This window comes from Lagopus muta, chromosome 1, assembly GCF_023343835.1.
Source record: "Lagopus muta isolate bLagMut1 chromosome 1, bLagMut1 primary, whole genome shotgun sequence".
NCBI lineage: Eukaryota > Metazoa > Chordata > Aves > Galliformes > Phasianidae > Lagopus > Lagopus muta.
The window spans coordinates 6,770,657-6,791,579 of record NC_064433.1 but is presented as its reverse complement, the minus strand read 5'-3'; the positions used below and the strand labels follow the sequence as shown (position 1 = coordinate 6,791,579).

The 20,923-nt window shown below is 44.9% G+C and overlaps 1 protein-coding gene across 1 annotated transcript in view; it reads left to right on the top strand.

Annotated features, from left to right (window-relative positions):
* The first annotated feature begins 18,152 nt into the window (after positions 1-18,152).
* CCDC3 (coiled-coil domain containing 3) overlaps positions 18,153-20,923 on the top strand; it is a 44,080-nt gene continuing 41,309 nt past the window's right edge. The window contains exons 1-2 of the mRNA XM_048963272.1: positions 18,153-19,100; positions 19,990-20,164. Coding sequence (XP_048819229.1) covers positions 18,688-19,100; positions 19,990-20,164 — 588 coding nt within the window. The 5' untranslated portion in view covers positions 18,153-18,687. The remainder of the gene's footprint in view (positions 19,101-19,989; positions 20,165-20,923) is intronic.

The following is a 20,923-nucleotide window of genomic DNA, read 5'->3' as shown; positions in this document are numbered from 1 at the left end:
TCAGCCCTTCTTAAAAGAAGTTGGTGTGAGTCTTGAGACACAGCGCTGAAATACACTTGTGATTGGACCAATGCTGTGCTGCTACTGAACAAAGACTGAGTTGGGAGTTAGGCTCTAACACTGCTAACAACTGAAAAATAAAAGACCCAGAGCTGCTTACATAGCTGCTGATGTACTTGAGCACAAGCACGAATTAAATGCCTTAATTTTAATGGTAACTTGAAAGAAGACTGATCACAGATTTCCTTGTACGGAGCAGCACGGTTTTATATATTTATTACAATTTCAAGTATCTCCATAAAAGTAACCCTGGAGGAAGATGTTAGGCTAACATACCTGGATATTTATATTCAGTGTGAGACTTTCATCTCACACTTCCCTCTTACAGTGGTTCCATCCTTGCCTTTGTGATCTGCTTCTTGGCATGAGACCCCTTAGCCAATGCCATCCTCTATAGCTGCTCCAAATTTCCCAGCAAAAGGACCTCTGTTGCACTGGGCTCTGTGTGGTGGGGGACATCTGTCCACTTCTGGAAACAAACACACCCAGATCATGTTACTGTATTGTTTTTAGGTAATTTAAATCTGGTTTATATTACCCTGTTTTCTCTGGCTTCACATTTATCTTCAATTGGTTGCTGTAGCTCACCCTAAAACCCCCCTGTGATTTTTGTTTATTCACCATTCTTCATTAGCAAATGCTTAGACTTCAGTTCTTGTAAAGCTTCTTAGGACATGAAGCAGTGCTTCTGAGTTGTTAACCATTATTACCAGTAGTGGCATAAATAAAAATAGAATCATAGACTCACTCAGGTTGGAAAATACCTTAAAGATCATTGAGTCCAAGCACAACCTAACCGTATTACCCTAACAACCCACCACTAAATCATGTCCCTGAGCACCACATCCAAACGGTTTTTAAACACATCCAGGGGTGGTGACTCAACTGCCTCCCTGGGGACCCTATTCCAATGCTTAACAATCCTTTCTGTAAAGAAGCGTTTCCTGATATCCAACCTAATGAATGTATTCTGCTAAAGTACACTTATTACATACACTTATTTTATTTACCAAATCATGGAATTGTAGGGGTTGGAAGGGATCTCTAGTGATCATCAAGTCAACCCCCATTTACTAAAGCAGGTCCCTTACAGCAGCTCGCCCAGGCAGGTCTTGAATATCTCCAGAGAGGGAGACTCCACAACCTCTCTGGGCAGCCTGTTCCAGTGCTCCATTAATCTGACAGTGAATGAGTTCTTTCTTCCATGCGTAGTATGGAACTTCTTGTGTTCCAGCTTCTGGGGTCAATTTAAGTCATTACGGGTATGAAAATCTTGCCAGTTGGATATCTCATGTCCTCAAGATGAAATATTAATCTAGTTATCATGGCAATGATTTCTATATTTGTTTTATCTCTAAAGGTCCACCTTGTCTTGGGGAATTAACGATTATTATGTCTATCTATTGCCATGTCTCCCATCCACAGAGATCCACAGAGACTCTGCTTTTCAGATACTGGTAATTAAATAAAACAACTATTGGCTGCAGTTCTTGTTGACACTGGGCATCTAGCTCTTCTCTCTTACATATATGTGTGCACAGCAAGTTCCCTCATGCAGAAATAAATTGCTTAATTGAGAGTTTGCGTATGAGAAGGTGGCTGTAACAGTGCTTCCTAACTTGAGCTGTGAAAGCCTCATGGGCAGCACTGCTGAAGCTCATCTGCTTCATTCTGTTCCAGCATCTGTGGCCCTATGTTGCTGTGTCATGGAAAACAAATATCTTCATCTCTTTGGCTGGTGAGATGGATCCTACCAGGCAGCCAGGCTTCACCTGGCATGGGGGGAGGACAGTACTATGTGGGGGTATACTTCAGTATCTCACCAGTGTGACCCATGATGACTGGGAGATGTTTGAGTAAAAGACAGAGACATTTCTTCTCCTCTTCCTGCCTTCCTGACTCCCTCTGCAACTCTGATATTCACCTTTCAACTTGGACCAGATCAAAGTGGGGTTAATGGCTGGAAGCTCTGTGATCAGACGTCCTCAGCTGCTCCTTGGGAGCTAGACTGTTCTTCCTGAATCAGGCAACATTAATGGAAAGCCAGGGAGGGGATGGGTGCTGCAGACAGCCCCCACTATAAATCCATGCTGCCTTCAAAGCAGGAGCCAGTCAGGGAACAAAACAGATGAGGGAGCAGTCTTTATAATGGTTTACAAGTTGATCAATTATTATAATTGCTGCAATAAACTAGCCACAGACATGAGAACAAGCTGATGTTATAGAAAGCCTGCTGCAAAAAATGTGTTTCTAGACATGCTGAGTTCTGTGAAGACAAAGAAACAACCCATTACAGATTCTTTAAGCCATAGATTGTAACCTCCAAGTGGAAGCTCACTTTATACATTTTATTTTTCCCCCTTCTTCACTTGCTTGTTTCCCTTTTTGTAATAAGAATAAGAATAATTGTTTTATTTGTGTAGATTATTGGTGAGTAGGAAGTACAGGGGTTAAACACATGTGGTCATTTCCATTTGCTAAACTCCCCCCAGGTGGACAGAGCTGCACAGTTTTTGATGGAGAGTTGAACAAGACCCCAAGCAGCTTCTTTGCAGTTGTCTCTATGGTACTCCCTGTATCACTTGCAGCCATCTCTTAATCTCTTTCCTTTCTCCTGATTCTTCTGCTGGCTCCTTTCTCAAGCAGGAGAAGGGGCACCTGGCCTCAGTCTGTGTGCTGCAAAGAGAGAAGTCAGACCTGTCTCTGTATTACATCGTGTCTTACATCTGTTAGAGGAGGGTTATTTATGCAAGAGATTCTGAAGGAAGTGTAATGATTTAGAGCAAACCTCTTTAAAAGCCCCAGTAGTTCCTCCTCCTGGCTGAAGCTGGGTGCTGGAGTCCCAGCTGGACACCACGGTTTTTGGCAGCAGAAATGCATCGCAGAGCACAGATCCCCTTCTGAAGGCTGCTGTGTAGTCCTGGAGGAATTTTGTATAGGATGTGTATAGCTTTGGGCTGAGGCATGGGAAGCTCATGAGAGTAAACTTAAGAGACATTTTCTCTGCTTTATTCTTTGAAAGCAAGGGGTCAGCTAAGGTTCTGGGCAGCCTGAAACTGCAGCCAGTAAAATACGCTCTGGGACTGAATGAGGAAGATTGCTTTTGAGAGTGAGAGCTGGGCTGATGTATCACTTTAATTTTGTAACTAATTTTTTTCTGCAAGCACTTCAGTGTGATATCTATATACCAAACCTGCAGGACTTCCTGGGTTACAGCCAGCTCTCATAAATGTATCATTTTCCTGGAGCTGTTACCCCAAAACACCTCATCCTTGAATCCAGGACATGGAGAAGAATATACTGAGTGAAAACAACTGAACGAATCCAACAAGAAGAAAACAACTTCCCCTTTCCACCGATGAATGTAATTCTTAGGCCCCTTGGTTTACACATGACCTAACTTGGAAGCTTTTGGAGGCTCTGGAAGCTTTTTTCTCCTTGTTCTTTTGCTTTTCACTTTCATTTTTCAGCAGCTGTTTGCCACTAAGCTCAGAGAGGCAGAATCAATAGTGATCTAACATTAATAATTGAGCAAAGCAGGCAGCCAGATGACTAAACTCGGTCTCATTGAAATCAGAGCAGTTACTTCCTTGCTTGAGCTAACTTATCTGAGAATTGGGTACAGACAGAGGTGGTAAATGGAATAAAAACACTAACATCTAAAAAGCCAATCAGCCTGCTAATTCCTGTGCTGTATTATCATCGTTCTCAGTGGAAGAGTGGCAGAAATGAGCAAAGATTGCTCGCTTGAATCATATCAGGATCAGGTATCAGGATGCAATCAGGCAGAATGGTCTGAAAACACCTTTAGTCTGTAGGAATGATCTCCCCAGGGGCTTAAAGGTTATTTTCATGTTTCATCCTAAAGCTTAAATGATGCGTTCATTGAGAGCTGATAACGTAAAGTACATGAGGAAGAAAAGATCCTAACAAATAATAGTTTTTAACTTGGGGAGTGAAAAAAAAAAAAAAGGCAATAAACACCTCTGGCAAATGACAAATGCACTGCAGGAGGCATTTCTGAAAGGCATTTTCGTGCAGTGCAGGGTGAGAACACAACCAAGATGCAGGGCTTCACAGCACTGCCTTGCTGAATGCTAACATCCCTGGAGGAGATCACAATAAGCTTCTAACAACCGTGGTAAAATTGCACAGTGCTAAAGGGAGAGGGTCTCTCAGGCATCACAGTAAACCATCGGTAGGGGTGCGGTAGGAGGGCATGTCAGATTGCCATACCAGCCTAGTGGGTTCTCACTGAATCATCTGAGTTGGAGGGGACCCTCAGAGGTCGTTTAGTCCAACTCCCTTGCAATGAAGAGGAACATCTGCAGCTAGATGTCCCTATTTTGCAGTTTACAAACAGAAATTGCCTTCATGGTGTCCTCTTTGAAAGCAATTGCTTTGGGAATACAGATGAAGCACACTTACAAATACTGAGAACAGGCAGCTTCTCCGAGGTTTGTGTTGTTCTAATGGAGTGGACTACCTATGAACTTGTAAAGGTGTAAGTCATATCTGAGACATTAGGATATAGCAGGTAAAGAAAGCCACTGAGAATTAATGCCAGGATCTATGAGACACACAACAGCATCACTGTAGAGCCAAGAGACAGAGAACAAAAAGTAAATATTTTGTATCTTTCATGGGATCTCCAGGGATCCTCTTGCAGAGCATCCAGGAAAAGTGTTCTGAATCCTAAGCAGAGCAATAAGGCAGATAGCTTGAATAAGGGTGTTCAAATACTGCTGAGCGATGGGAACATCCATCAGGACAGCATCCTGGGAAGAAGCTGAACCCTCATCATGTCCGGGCTTTTGTGTACCATGTTGAGGGCAAGCCATGTGCTGCAATGAAGCAGTTATCCCATGGAGAATTATATATAATTTCTACAAGAAATATTTGCCATGAGGTATAAGAATCAAGAACACTTTCCATGCTGATGCGTGTAGGAATCCCACTGCTGTGTATCAAATCTTCCTTTTTAAGGGGACAACAGAGGCTGCAGTTGTGGGCCCAGTTTGTGGACTGGCTGAAGCCATAATGGTTTCTAAGAAGCCCAGACAGTGCAGCCTTTTGGCAGGGTGGAGTTTGCAGCCCTTCTCTCAAGCAGCAAAGACCAAAGCCTTTCATTGCATTGCTTGCCATGTCTTCTTGTTATTATTTCTTTTCATCTTATCATCTCTTCAATGGCCTACAGCACAACAGAAACTGCAGCACAAAGGGATCGTGATTTCCAGAAGCAAACAAATCCAGAGGTGATTAGGCAGGGCCCATCCATATCTCCTCTCATTTTCCTTGCTGGTTTTCTGTGCAGCAGCTGGCAGTGTGTGCAAATCCAGGAAAAGCCTTGCAGAGCCAAGGGAAACCCAAGAGGCAATTAATTCATCTTGAAACTGCACAGTCCTGAACTGTCACTGGTGACCTGGACTTCCTACACAGAGCTTGGGTCGTTGTGCTGCCAACATGCCATCAGGGCTGACTTTTTATGAATGATTTTTTTGCAGTGAGCAAGAGTTTATTGAACATACCTTTAAATATGTCAGTGAAGTAGAGATCGTGTAGCTCTCCTCTGCAGCAGGCACTGTTAGCCTCATGACTCTGCCCATTGCCCTTGGGAGTCAGTGTGGCTCTACCTGAGGAAAAGAAACTCCAACTATGAAGTCCATTTTCTACAGAGCTATCGATGAGAGCCAGGAGGACAGGAAGAAGGAAGGGAAGAGGCTTGTCTGTTCCTACAAAGGTTGCAAAGAGGAATTCCTACCTGAGCAGAGTGTGTCGTCTCTGGGAGTTCCCCTGGCCTTCTTCACAAAGCTCTGAGTGCTCTACCATGATCTGTGAGGCATTTCTTTGGTTTGGCTTTTCTTTGACTTTTTTTTTTTTTTAAAGTTCTTGTCTGTTTTGTTTCTGAAAGAATGACATCCTGGCCCCTAACCTTTCTGGAGGCAACACACGTATTCCTTACAGTGCTGTGTTACCAAGACAAAAAATGTTCCTCATAATTAAACATGATTTGATCATTCCAGCATTTTCACGTCTTCCCAGAAGTTTTATTATCATAATTAAATTCTCTGGCACCTACTCACAACTCCAGGCATTTTCCTGAACCTTTCAACACACAGTTAGCAGTTCTGAACCTTTCACTGCTGTATTTCTTTTCCTATAATTATTTGATAGTTATAAATTCTTTGTTAGTACTCTTTCCTATAGAAAACCAGATGAGCTTTTTTCATGTAGTCTCTATGACTGTTATTGTGAAATCCCAGGATCTCTGCTTTATCTGTGATCAAAGAAAATGATGTTATCTCTATATTACAAACGGGAACCTGGGATATAATGAGACAAAGTCATATGTTTACTTATTTATTCTTTGGTATCCTGTCCAGAGTGCCACAGGAACCCAGTGGCAGAGAAAGGCATTGCACCCCAGTGTCACAAACCCAACTCCCAACCTGCTGGGTCAGCTTTATTTTACTGTCCTTCTTTGCATTTTTTTCATCCATCGTAAAATGCTCTGCATTTTCCAGTCCATGTAGGACTCATCACTTTGCCAAATGCCTATAAGGAAAGATGAACCAAGAGGGAAACAGTTTTAAGAACCAAGGACTACTCACATGGAATCCTCTTTGAGCACTTCTGAATATTGGGTAGAAAAAGATCTTTTGCATAATAAAGTGGGCAATAGCTTGAGCTTCTGCATTTCACAAAATCACAAAATCACATACAGATTGAGTTTGGAAGGGACCTATGGGTCCACTGTGTCCAACCCCTGCTCAAGTAGGGACACCTAGCTCAGGACCAGGCAGCTTCTAAACTCCTCCAAGGAGAAGACTGTACAACTTCTCCGGGCAACCTATGCCACTTCTCCTTCACCTACACAGCAGAAAAGTGCTTTTTGGTGCTCAGAGGTGATCTCCCATGTTCCAGCTTGTGCCTGTTGTCTCTTTCCTGGCACTGAGCACCACTGGAAAGAGCCTGGCTCTGTCCTTTTTGTGCCCTCCCTTCAGGTATTTATAAACATTGATGATATTGCCTGAGCCTCCTCTTTCCAAGGCTGAACAGCCCCAGCTCTCAGCCTCTGCTCACAGGAGAGGTGCTCCAGTCCCTTTGTCATTTTGATGGCCCTTTGTTGGACTCCCTCCAGCATACCCATGTCTGTATTATACTGGTGGTCCAGAACTGGAACCAGCACTGTAGGCATGGCCTCATCAATGCTGAGTAGATCAGAAGGTTCTCCTCTCTTGACCTGCTGGTGATACATTCCTTAATTCAGCTAAGAATACCATCAGCCTTCTTTGTAGCAAGGGCACATTGCTGCCTTAAGTGCACCTTGATGTCCACCATGACACCTGAGCCCTAGGACATTATGGGGATCAGTGTCAAAGGCCTTAAGGAAGACTAGGAAGACAATATCCTCTGCTCCTCTTTCATCCATCAGGCTGGTGAATACCTTGTAGAAGCTTATCTGTTTGATCAGGTGCAACTAGCCTTTTGTAAATCCATGCTGACTACTCCAGGTGATTTTCTCCTTCACGTGCCTAGAAATGTTTTCCATAATTAGGCCATCCATCACCTTCCCAGGGATCATAATGAGGCTGACAGGCCTGCAGTTCCCTAGGTACGCCTTCTTGCCTTTCATGAAGATGGGAATGACATTTGCTTTCCTCTATTTTTCTGGCACTTCTCCCAGCCACACAGCCACATCACCAGGCACTGCCATGTGCAGCAGTGGTAGGATTTATGCTAGCTCTGTTGTTACAAATTAATTGAATAGGCTGCAGAAACTTCACAAATGTTGACTCTTCACCTTTTAAAATCCAACTCCATGTCACCCTCCCACCATGACTCACGACACCCACCAGTATTCTCAATATGAAGAGAAGCCACCCACAGCTTGCATGCTGCAATGGGAAGCAATGCTGCTGAAAGGAACATCAAAATCTTGCTCTTTGTTACGCAGAAACTGAGCCAGAAGTCAGGTTCCAACTTTTGCAGAGCTTGGCCAAATCTTGTTATTGATTTGGCTTTCAACACAACAGCACTGAAATGCAAAACTGCCCTTTAGGTGGATAGACCATTTTCTCAGGCTGTAGCTGAGTAGGATTGTAGTTCTCCTGCTGCCAGAGCCAGCAGGGTGCTCTGGCTCTTCACCACAAATGCTGGGGTGAAAAAAATATGGTGATCAGCCCTGTCAGCTCATGCTCCCACAGCAGTCAAAGAAGTGGTCATCCCATCATGCCCAGAGAGTGGCTTAGACACAGATGCTAGTAGTACCCAGTACAGTCCTAAATAATTTCACTTTATTTACTGCAAGTACGGCTTCAACCACGAACTAGGCAAGGATTTTAAAAAAGCCAAAAAACTTAAAAGTATTTTCCTTATATTATTTAGGCTGTAGGTCAATGTCTGTCAGCAAACACCTATTCAGTCAACATTATCACCGCAGCGTGAGGTCTGATAAAGGTTTAATTGCAGAAGAAAAGTACAGCCTCTGGGACTGCAGTTGCAAAAGCAATTTCCTCCTTTACAATGGAGACAGTAACCGAACACCAAATAGCAAACACCCTCCTGCTTGATGAGAACATGAAAGATTTAGGGACAAAGGTAGAGTGTGGGGAACCAGAGGAGCCAGCTGGGAGCCTGGGATGAGCTCAGCCCACGCAGGCACCTCTGCTGGCCCCTGTGCTCCAGCCACTTGGAGCCAAGGCACTTGGGGATGAAAGTGCGTGGATGGAGGAGAAAAGTCTATGGAACAACACTGTGTCTTTTTTTCAAGTGAAGAAGACAAATTTACTGTGGGATGCAAAACTGACCCCGGGGTGAAAGACATAACTGAGCTTCCTCACAAGCCGCCCTCCCAGCCCCAAGCCAAACCCAGCAAATCTTGGATGTATTTGCATTTAAAAGTAAGAGAGAGCAAAAGCTCCCTCACAAATTGTCTTGGGGGGAGTAGAAAGCAGCAGTAGCACTGTAGGATGGTCGTTGTGGACAATTTTCTTTTACAGGACAATTTTCTCATTATCGTTTCATTTCTGGTTTACTAATAACGTGTTTACCAACACAGGGATAGTTTTAGAAGAACTAACAAAGCTGAAATCTGGGTGAAAACGAATCATGTTCTGGGAGCTTCACAGCAACTTTTATTAAAAAAAAAATAGCGAGAAAGAGAGAGAGAGAGAGGAGTTCACACCTGTGCCTGATGTACTATGCTATTTTTCAAGTTTGCAGTTACTCTCCAGAGAATCCAAGTGACAGATTTATGCAAAACTGCAGTTGGGATCTTTGCTTGCCCTGGGGCAAGGCTTTTATCTGAGGCTCTTCTTCCCCTCCTTCACGAGGAGATGGTGAAGAGGAGGAATATATCACATTTAAAAAAAAGCAAAGGAGAAAAATCTTTCACAGCTGCTCCTAGCATCTGGGATATATTTAATCAGAGCTGGAAACTAACATACATCTCTGTGAAAAAGAGATTTTTCCTTTCTCCTTTGGTTGTGTTATCACCTATGTGGCTCAGAGCTGAACCTCAGCACCGAACTAATGTTGAGAGAACAAATGGGCTGTGGGTGACTCTGTACTCAGATTCCCAGTAACTCCTGCAAACAGGTGGTCTTCCAAGTAATGGAAATGTTTTCTCCAGGCTGTCCACCTTGCAAAAGCCCCTTCTAAATGTTTCAAGACCTCACTCAGGCTATGCAGTGCTCAGCTGCAGTCTCACTATAACTGGGTTTTTAGTAGTGCCTGCAGAAGGCAGCCCTTCTCTGAACACTGCACTGGGCTACCATCCTGGATGAAAGGGTTTTTAGAGCTCTTGGCTTGTTTCACACTTCTGCTTTTAAATAGGAACCACAAAGAAGGTACTTTCTGGTGTCTCAACGAGTTCTACACAAACATGGACCCAAACTGACTCCTACTTATAGCTGTAGGTAGTGCTAAATCTTCAGAAGCAAAAGAACTTCTGATGTCTCCTAACAATCCTGCCCTAGTTCAAGGCAGTGAGCCCTCAATAGCTGTTTGGACTGTGCTCTCCTAAAGAACAGCTAGGTTCATAGAGTCATAGGATTGTTTGAGTTGGTAGGGACACTTTAAGGCCATCTGGTGCAATTCCCCTGCAGTGAACAGGGACACCTACAGTTAGATCGAGTTGCTCAGGGCCCCAACTAGCCTGATGTTGGATATCTCCAGGGATGGAGCATCTACCACTACTGTGGGCAACCTGTTCCAGTACCTCATCACCCTTATAAAAAATTTCTTCCTTATATCCAATCTGAATCTCCTCTAATAGAAAGCGAAGGTTTAATCTCCACTGCTTAGTGTGCAAATGTCCTGAAACCTTCTGTCCCAGAATCATTAATGGTGTTAAGGCAGAACTTTAGATGCAAACATTAACACTTTGATGGACTTTCCTGTGATGCTTGTCTCCATGTTATCTGAGTACACTAATATGTTAGAAATGCATCTTCACAATTGGTTTATGCAGTAATAAGCTAGTAGCTATGTCATCTGCCAGGCTTGACTTTTTTGTTCCTAAATTTTATCTTTCCAGTCAATATCCTTTTCCATCCTAATCTTTCAGCCAGATATATAGGTCTTGCCTCTACTCATAGAAGCACAGTCTTCAACATAGGTAAAATAAGACATCACTCTTTAGCCTTCCTTGGTGAAGAGACCATCAAAATGTTTTTCTCACAAGTCTACCCGAGATAAACATGCAAAACATGATGTTTTAGCTCAAATAGTTAATGTAACCCAAGGAGGAGCCAGGCAGCCTTGCTAACAGGCAATACAATCCAGCAAATAATTTGCTTATCTCGTCGCTGATGGATTTTGTAGCTCCAGCATTACCTGTCTTGTATGTGTGTCATCAACTCCTAAATCAGGGAGTTTGATGAGCAAAGAGCCATCTGATGCATGAGAGGAGGGAGCAATCTCCATCAGGAGAACTGGATCAGAACGTTTCACTGCCATACTTGGGTCAACTCACAAGGTTAAGCATAGATTCTATCCTTTGCTAAGAACAAGACCTAAAATCCAAATAAACCTCCTGCACAATGGCAGGGTTGATGTGCTTTTATGTCAACTGCTTAGCAAACGCAAGGGTCTGTGTCAAAGATCCAGAAAGCCCTATCATACCAGAGAAGAGCAAGATCTGCTCAATCCAGCATTGCCTTAAATTTTCCTTGACAAGTTACTTCCTTCACTACCCTTTTCTCTCACCCCGTCTTTTTCTGCCTTTTCACCCACCTCCCCTCAGCCTTTTCCCCACCATCCCCAGAGCTGGGAGGCGAGAGCCCAGCCAAATTCTGGAAGAACAGCCGGATTCAATGGGATTCATTCCCCAAATCCAGAGATCCTTGGGTGCTGGTGAGATATAGATAGCAGGCATTTGTGTTCCTTGTGGAAAAAAATTCAGATAGTCCACTGATTTCTGCAGTTGACGAGGAGAAATGTGGTGAATATTAAGCATATGTTGCCTTACAGTGGACTATATTTAAGTAAAAATGCAACAAATTGCATAAAGGTGTTTTGTAAGAGGACTGTCGTATACCATGAGACAACTTTACCAGAAAGATAATCTCTAATGAGAAATAAATCACACTGACCTTTGCTCTAGGGCTTGAAAGCAGGTTTCTTTGGGGCTGCAGAGATTCATTTGCCCTCCAGCAGTGGAAGAATTAAGATGTTATGTTTAACATAAACAAGAGAGGTTTAATTCCAAATCCATGTGAGTGCACTTTGTACTCTCTTAAAAGTTCAGTAATTCCATAAGCAAGATGGACAGTTAGGTTATTTTAGACTCAGAGAAAACAGGGGAGGAACATGAGAGACATCAAAGGGAATTAACTCATCAGGGTAAGAACCAAGTTGCGAAAACTGAGCACAGTGTGAGCTCAATTGCATTAACTATACATTGTGCCAAGATTGCTCACTATAGATGCCTCTCTCCTTTTGTCTCTGTCCTGCGTTAGGATTCAGACTTGACCAACATTGCTTTCTTCATGTGATTCTACAGCCAAAGAGACCCAGTGTGAATGACAGGGTGTGAAAGGGACAATGGCTCTGGCCAAAATTTTGTCAGAGTTACCTCCACTTGACCGAGATATGACTGAAATGCAAACTTTACTTTGCCAGTACAGTTTTTCTGTAGAGTGACCAATGCAAATTTCCCCATCTTTATGCAGCGCTTACTAGCAGAATAAACACAGTTCTTGGGTGAAGGAGTGGATGTGCTACTCCCTCACTGGCTCTTTGGAGATCAGTCTCTACAATGCAGTATTCACCTCTGGTCTATGCAGGAAAAAAGAACATTGAAAATCTGGGGCAAGCATTCCACTGGTAATTTGGTTATTCTGTCACCAAGTGACAGAAGCTGGTTATATTCAATTTATTCAAGAGAATACTTGGTGGTTGGATTATACATGCTGAGACTGGATGAGAATTTATAATCACGGAGTCATTACAGTTGGAAAAAAGCCCTAAGATAATCAAGATAATCTCGTCCAACCATCAACCCATCACCACCATGCCCACCAAAACATGTCCCTCAGTGCCACATCTACACATTTCTTGAACACCTTCATGGACTGCACCGCTTCTCTGGGCAGCCTGTAAGTGGTTGTGGTTTCTTCTCATTGTTTTTTGTTGTTTTTCTTTTTTGATGTAGAAGCTAACAGCACAATGTGATGCCATGGCTGGAAACTGAAGCTAGACAAATCCAGAATAGGAGAAAACATAATAAGATTTTAGCACTGGAAGAACTCACCCAGTGGTGAACTTGCTTCTTCACCTTCTGAACTTTTAAGACAAGAGATGAATGTTTTTTTGTTTTTTTTGTTTTTTTTTTTTTTTTCCAGCTTTCTTCTTCTAAATTCAGTTGTGGTCGAGATACAAGAATCCCTAAGGGACATTTTCTGGCCAGTGTGGCCAGATCAGGCTTTTCTAATGGTCCCTTTCTTATGCCTTTAAAATCTCTAATTCCTAAGAACTGAATTTACCTGGACCAGAGTTCAACCCAGGGACAGGAGAATTAGACATCTTTACTCATTCCTCCATGGCTGTGGGAATGATATGTTAAGATATTTTTCCCATCACCAGTTATGTCAGCGGTATGTGTTATGCAGATGTGTGTCTACTGGGAGCTATGCTCAGACAGTGCATTTCATGTTGATTTATGAACAACATTCTGAGTGCAGCACTGCTGGCCTCTGCTGACTTGGGCTGGAATCAGCCTGCACATTGCTGTTATTCTTATTCTTGGACATGTGTCACCACTTGTGTTCCAGATGCTGGAGAAATACAGAACTGAGGAGGTCCTTGCCTCAGAAGTCGTCCATAGGAGCTGGCATAAAGCAAGGGTTGGATGTGGGTGGATGATGGAGGTGGGCTGTGAATGAGAAATCAGAAGGTATAGCTACAAGCTGGGTGGACACTGGTGGGCCAAGACTGGGTCAGCACAGGAAAAGATGCTGCAGGACTAAAGACATCAGAGGAAAGAGCCTGAACAGCAGCTTCATTGTTTGAGTGGCCACATCTGGTCTACGTGACCCTGAGAATGGAGAGAGAGGTCTAAGCTGAGGATGACATCCAGGCTGTCATCTGAAGTGGTGGTAGGATGAAGTGAGAGTGCCAGTGCCTGGGAGAGGAGCTCCCATCTCTTCAGGGAGTTCGTCAGCATATCCCTCTAGGAATTTGTCTTCAAGGACAAGGGAGCAGAGCAGAGCTGGAAGCTCTTTAAAGAAGCTATACTTAGGACATAAGAGCTATCCATCCCCTGGCATAGGAAGCCAGGAAAGGAAGGCAAGAGATCAACATGTCTGAACTGGGACCTGCTGGTCAAACTGGAAGAAAACACAACAAGGAAATAAACAAGAAGAAAATACTCAGGCACCGGAAGCAGCTAGGCTAGCACGGATGCTGCTAGGCTGTGTAGGGATGCCGTCAGGAAGGCCGTGGCCCAACTGGAACTGGACTGGGCAAGTGATGCAAAGAAGAATAAGAAAGGCTTATATATCAACCAGAGGCTATATATCAACCAGAAAAGGAAAGTCCAGGAGGGTGAAATTCCCTTGTGAGAAACACAGGCATGTTGGTAACAATGGAGAAGAAGGGTGAGGTATTCAACAACTTTTTGCCTCAGTCTTCACTCCTATACAATGTGACTCCTATACAGTGTATTCCTAGCTGATCCCCAAAGACGAAGCCTGTATCTTTATAGTCACAATTACCGTTTGAAAGAAAGAAAGTGACCAAAAGAACCAGAGGGAATATGACTTTTTTTTTTAAATAGGAATCACCCAGCTCAGAGAGTTGCATAAAAACAATTAAATATAAAGGAACAAACTTCAAAATGTATAAGAAGAATGACTCAACTTAGAAAAGCCCAGACAGAAGAAAGTAATGAAAGCATCTCTTCCTGTTGGGACACTAATGTACCTGAATAGTCCTCTCTGTGCATTTCCCAGTTTAAAGAGAGGTAGACGTGGAGGAAGAAATCTGGTTTTGATATTTTGTACCCTGGGCTACAAAGGAATTATTGTAAATATATTAATAAAAGATAGCTGAACTGAGGTTTCAGATCACCTGCACCCATCAGAAAGGCATCCAGACTCCAAGTACTGTGCTCTTGTTTGATACGTGGACTAACACTCTGTCAATACTTTAATGGCTAAAAGAGACAGAAACAAGCTGTATTTTATTAAAAGGCTTAAATCACCTGTATCACCATAGAAACAGCAAAGAAGATGGCAGAGTTTGGAGGGAGAAATCTTTAGTCAGAATATCTGTAAAGATGTGAGAAAGAGAAGGAAGAGCTCCTGCCTGGAAAGCACAAGCCTGTCTCAAAGCCTACAAGCCTATCTTAGTGGAGGAAGTGAGTGAATAACTGTGGCACATGCATGAATGGCCTGAGAGCTAATTGGCTCCACTGACGCTCCTCTGATTAGCTCCTTTTGGCTACAGCACTTGTCAGACCCATGCTGAGTTCACAGCAAAGAAATATTCATGCTGTACTGAAGTCGGTCTCAGATCAGATGGTGGATCCCTGCAGAGAAAGCAAACACAGATCTGAAGGATGTGGCCTCCAGGGAGGGCTCCTAAATCCTTACTTTGTGTCACTGATTCCATGTTATCAAGAGCTGAAAGAGAGAGGGCTGTTGGAAAGGATTCAGGTGCTCGTGCCTCTTTTTACTACCTCAGAAATGAAGGGAGACGGAAAACAATTGACGGTGTAGAGAAAATTGACTTTGGTAGAGAAAAACTTGAGAGCAAAATGTCATTAATCATTGTGATCCAAGTGCAGATGGCTGTAATTATTTACTAAAATACTGGTCTGAACGTGGTTTATGAACTCAAGGAAAACAGCCCAAGGGAGCAGCTTGTTTGGATGGAAGGCAGAGTTACACACTGATGAGCTTCTGACAGGAAGAGGTCCCAGCAGGGGACATCTCACAGGGGGCATGAGAGGAGCCTTCCCAAACCTTTACAACTGTACCAGATACAGCAAGCATAAATGGAAGTCAGTAAGGAAACCAGGCACTTTAAGGTCAGAGGTATTTTAATTCTATGTGTACTGTATCTGTTCAAGAACTGGGGCCAAGTTCATTTCAGCTCATTCAGCTCTGAATCAGCCCTATGGACTCCTTCTGTGTCCTCACAGTGCTGACACTACCACCTCTGCAGGATCACAGAGAAATTCCAAAGAACACTAATTACTTGCTTCCACACTCTGGTAATCACCGCCAAAAGGAGAACTGGAGAGCATCAAACAGAGCCAGTGTGTGCTGGCAATTGCTATTGTGTGTTCTGAGACAGCTCACTGATTCCAGGACTCTGGTCACATGTGAGCAGTTTAATTCAGACAATTAACAGTGGCATTAATTAAAGATACTTCCACATTCTGGCTCTGAACTGCCTGCGTTCCTTTCTCTTTCTCCCTGTCCTCTTCCCAGCTGTTACATGGTGGCTAACAAAAACGTGAGCGATGGCTGAATGTGCTCAGCTGAGATTGAATATTTCCAAGTGTTTTGGGGACAGTTGGCCATTACTCACTTGCAACACACAGAAAACAGAGATGGAGCTTAAATCTGGCTCTCTTCTTCCCAGAAGATATCAATCTCTTATGTATACACAGAAGAAATAGCGCTTGTGTCTCATGTGTCCGTAAGAATTTGGTCTCTGGGACAAAATAACCTATGGCTACAAATATTGCATCAGCTTCTTGGGGTTCTGCAGAAGCTGGGAGTGATGACACACCTGTGTGTTGCTGCCTGCACCAAACATGGGATTCAAGCCAATGAAGCCATCAAGCTCCAAAGCCAAATGTGCTACATGGAGAGACTGAACATCTCTGCCATCACTTGCAGCACTTCCCTCCTTCTGTGATCCCCATGTCTTCACCCATGTCTCAAAGCATCCTTTCTCAAAAGAAGCCCAGCTATGAGGTCAGTGCCAAGGCCTCTGTGTGCACTGTGCTGCACAAAATGCCTTGAGGACTGCCCCAGACTTGTGACTATCTGAAAGAAGTGAGGTGGGGTTGGCCTCTTCTCCCACGTAACAGCAATAGGACAAGAGATAACAGCCTTAAGTTGCATCAGGGGAGGTTCAGGTTGAATATTAGGAAAAAATTATTCTCAGAAGAGTGGTGAGGCATTGGCACAGGCTGCCCAGGGAGGTGGTGGAGTGACTGTGCCTGGAGGTGTTCAAGAAAAGGGGGATGTGGCACTGGGGGATGTGGTTAGTGGGCATGGTGGCGGGGATGGGTTGATGATTGGACCCCATGATCCTACTGGCCCTTTCCAACCTTAGTGATTCCATGATTCCAAGTCAGCAACAGCCTCAATTCTTTATTTTCCTCCTTTGTTTTTATTTCCATATCTAAAATGTACTGAATGAAGCCATGAAATCTCCTCTCCCACAATTTATTCCTTTCAGTTTCCAAAGCAGAAAGTTTTTCCTGTTGGTTAACACTAAAAAAAAAAAAAAAAAAAAAAAAAGTTAAACTTGTTGATCTATTTGGGATTTCCTGAGGATGTTTTCTTCAAAGAAGTCTTTTCAGATTGCCTGTTCAGATTTTTCCAAATGTTATGAAACGATTTGTTGATTTCCAAGAAACAGATTGTGAAAAATGCTATAAAAGCTACATCTATCATTCGGGAGGATTTGTTTTAGAAAAAAAAATAAAAAATCTGCTTCTGTTTTAGCAGCTTTGCTGCTCTTGCATAAAACTCTGTTTTAAATTCATCATGGGACCATGCCATCGTGAAATAGGAATATCACCTTTATTAAACTCCCCTGGCTATTTTCTGCAAACAGCTGAACCTGATGAGGTTGTTCCCAAGGGAGACACTTGTCACTGAAAATGTCTGACTGTCATGAACTTGGCTTAGTGTTGTTTAACTCGTGATTCATTATTTCACACATTGCTTTCAATGCTGTCCGTGCATGGGGACCCCCACACTGGGCACAACACCGAGGAACAAAAAGGCATCTCGTGCTCCTAAAGGCTTCCAATCCTTCTGCAGAGCAGAAGCAGATGGAGACAGACAGACAGAGGAGAGGATTAAAGGAATCAACCAGGACTTACAGTCAAACTTTCAGTAGTCATCAGCGTTAGGGAGAGATTTAACCAGGACCACATCTGCATGACATTCGTATTCAAACAGAAAGTTTTTTCAGCATCTCAAGCTCTTTCTTGGCCACGTTATTACCAGTGAGATCTAATGTGGGAAAAGGACAAAACCGAACTAGAAGGAGTTATTTCGGGCTGCAGATGGTGCAGGGACCCTGGGGATGGTCGGGAGCTCCACAGCAATGCGTGTGCCAGGAGAAGGGTCAGGCTCGGAGCCATCTGCCCCAAAGCTGGAGAAGCCCCAGGGTGCCGCAGTTCTGTGGAGAAGAGGTGGGAAGTGACCACTCAGAGACCCAGGTTTTGATTTTTACCTTTCTCACCAGCTGCATTTTGAAAAAGAGTTGCAGGCTTCTAAGAAAGGAAATCGCAAGTGGGATCTGGCACCTCCCTCTCAGTCCCTGCCTTCCCTACTAGACCTCTCTCCACCTCCCCGAGCCCCGGGTACCGCCGGCGGGGTCAGGGGATGCCCAGCGGCAGCTTTACCCCCCCGGGGCTGTGCTTTGCCCTTTGCATCTCCGCCCTTCTACATCTCTCTTCTTTGCACGTCCGTCCCGTCCACCTCTTCCCTCCGCATCCCTCCTCTTCTCAACCCTCCCCTTTGCATCCCTCCCTTTTCACCTCCCCCTTTGCACCTCTCCCATTTCCCTCCCTCCCCTTCGCATCTCTGCCCCTTCCCATGTCTCTCCCTTTTCCCAGCCCTCCCCTTTGCATCTCAGCTGCTCGCATCTCAACCCCTTCGCACCCTCACCCCTTTGCGTCTTCACTCCTTCACTCCCCAAACCCTCTAAGTCTCACTATTATTATATTAATTTACTGGGGCACCTTTGACTTTCCCACCTTTTGCTTCGACCCCATCCCTTCTCCCTCTACAACTCCCTCACCTATAACATCTCCGGGCTGTCCCTCACCCTTCTTCTCCCCCATTCCCATCCCCACTCCCCAGTCCCGGTGCCGGTCCCGGAGCGGAGCCGGGCTCGCCCGCCCCCCCCGGCTCGGAGCCTCCCGCGATGCCGCCGCCCGCGGGGCCGCTGCTGCTGTTGGGGCTGGCGCTGGGGCTGGGGGCCGGGGCGGGCGCCGGGGGGGGCTGCCAGCTGCCGGCCGAGTGGCGACCGCTGAGCGAGGGCTGCCGAGCTGAGCTGGCTTCCATCATCGTTTACGCGCGGGTGTTGGCTCTTCACCCCGATCCCTACGGGGCTTACAATTATCTGCCCTGGCAACGGGACCCCCCCTCCGGTGCCAGCTCGCAGCACAACCCGGGAGGACTCTTTTATTCGGCCGAGATCGAACTGCTGTGCGACCAAGCGTGGGGCAGCATGCTGGAAGTGCCCGCCGGCTCACGACTCAACCTCACCGGGCTCGGCTACTTCTCCTGTCACTCGCACACCGTCATGCAGGGCTACGCTTACTTCTTCTTCCTCCGGTGAGTCCCGGCCTTGGGAGTCCGGGGGGAGTGGGTCTGGGTGCTGTGGCACAGCTTCGGGCATCCTCCAGGGCTGGGAGGGTTGGCCCCGTCCCGCGGCTCTCCCTGCGGTATTGCATATTCTGCACGTCCACCCCAAAGAAACATTCCGAGCTGGGATATCCCAGTGTTGCTTTAGTGCTGAGCTGCTGTTGAGCAGCCCCTGGATGCTGCTGCTTTTGTTTCTTCATGGTCAGAGCTCCTCTCCAGTGCTGGAGATGGGCCAGTGCCTGTTCTCCAAAGTTTGGCATGAGAGTATAGGAGCAATCCCAAATGCACACCCGACAGCATTTTCTTGGCCCCAGCCAAATCGTGACTTTGGGCTCATTGAAAGAATAAGAAAATAGACCACAATGTGGGAACAAATCCATCGCCCTGACCTTTCGATCCAGAAGCATTTGCAAAATGTTGCTTTGTGGCTTGTTTCAAAATGCTCACTATATCTTTACACTGGGTGCATAGCAAAACAAGTTCTGATGCTGTCCAGTGCTCAGTCTGGGACAATATCTTTAAGGACATGCCTTCCAAAAGTTATTTATTGATTCTGATGGAGCACTTAGACTCAGGGGTCAAGAGCAAAGCAATACAAATTCTGTAGAAACCAAAGGCCGAAAGAGAGATTTGATGTATTTGGGAACTCATTTATATCCGCAGGGCAGTGGGAGCCTGCCAGGTCCTTCCTGCAGCTACCAGGTCAAACTCATGAAGAATATAGGCAGCAAAGTGCTGAGAGCCACGCGTTGGCTCAAAGTCTGTCCATGCAACTTTGGTGGCACTTGGCTGGGCTGGGGGACAATGGTGACTTCTGCAATAGAGCCTTAAAGCAGCTGCGCCATGGTTTGTGTTTCAGCATGGATGAGAATTACATCCTCCTGCCACATGGGGTGAACTTCCAGGAGGCAATTTTCCCGGACACCCAGGAGAACAGGAGGATGTTCGCCAGCCTTTTCCAGTTTTCCAACTGCTCACAGGCACAGCATGCCCTGAGCTTCTCCAGTGACTGGGAGATCCAGGAAGACAATCGAGTAAGGGATTTATTTGCTCTTTGGTGCTTGTTTTCTAGGCACAGACATTCAAGTGTCATTTGTGTTTATATATCTATACGTGTATATATATGCAGATTGGCTGGTTCCTGATTTTCCTGGTCCATTGGCACCATCACTGGCAGATAACACCCCACCCTTCCTGGTGGGAAGATGTTAAGTTCTGCATTTAGTGCTCACCTCTGTGCTGACTCTTTAAACTTCCTGTGGGGCTGAGCAAAGCCTGACATTAATCTGGTCATGAGCAATAGCTGAGAAACCAGAATCAAGTAGGATCCTGTTGTCGTTACAGGTTTTGCTATCTGCAGAACCCACACTTTGATTTCAGTGGAAATGTGAGTAGAGCTTTTTGGCTCCTGGTTTGGCTGTTGTCTGGACCACTGCAGACTGTGAGGGATTATTCTTGCCTAATTCACACAGCAGCATAAACATTGATTTTGGAGGTAATTGTGCTAAGCTGCCTTGGTAGCTGCTGGGGGAATAAAGACTTCTGAGGGCACATTTGTCTGAGTAATGCCAGCACCTGCTTTGGAGCAAACTGAATAAGGTGCCTTTCTCCTCCCAAGGGAGAGCACGAGAAATAATTCACCCTCTAGGCAATTCTCCCTGAAGAAAGTATATTTTTAGCATGGAAAGTCCGCTGATGTCTGTTGCCAGTGGCTTCTGAGCTTTATGGCTTCTGAGCTGTAGTGTTTGTAATAAATGCAAGCTTTTCATAAACACTTCTTTGGCGGAGAGGAG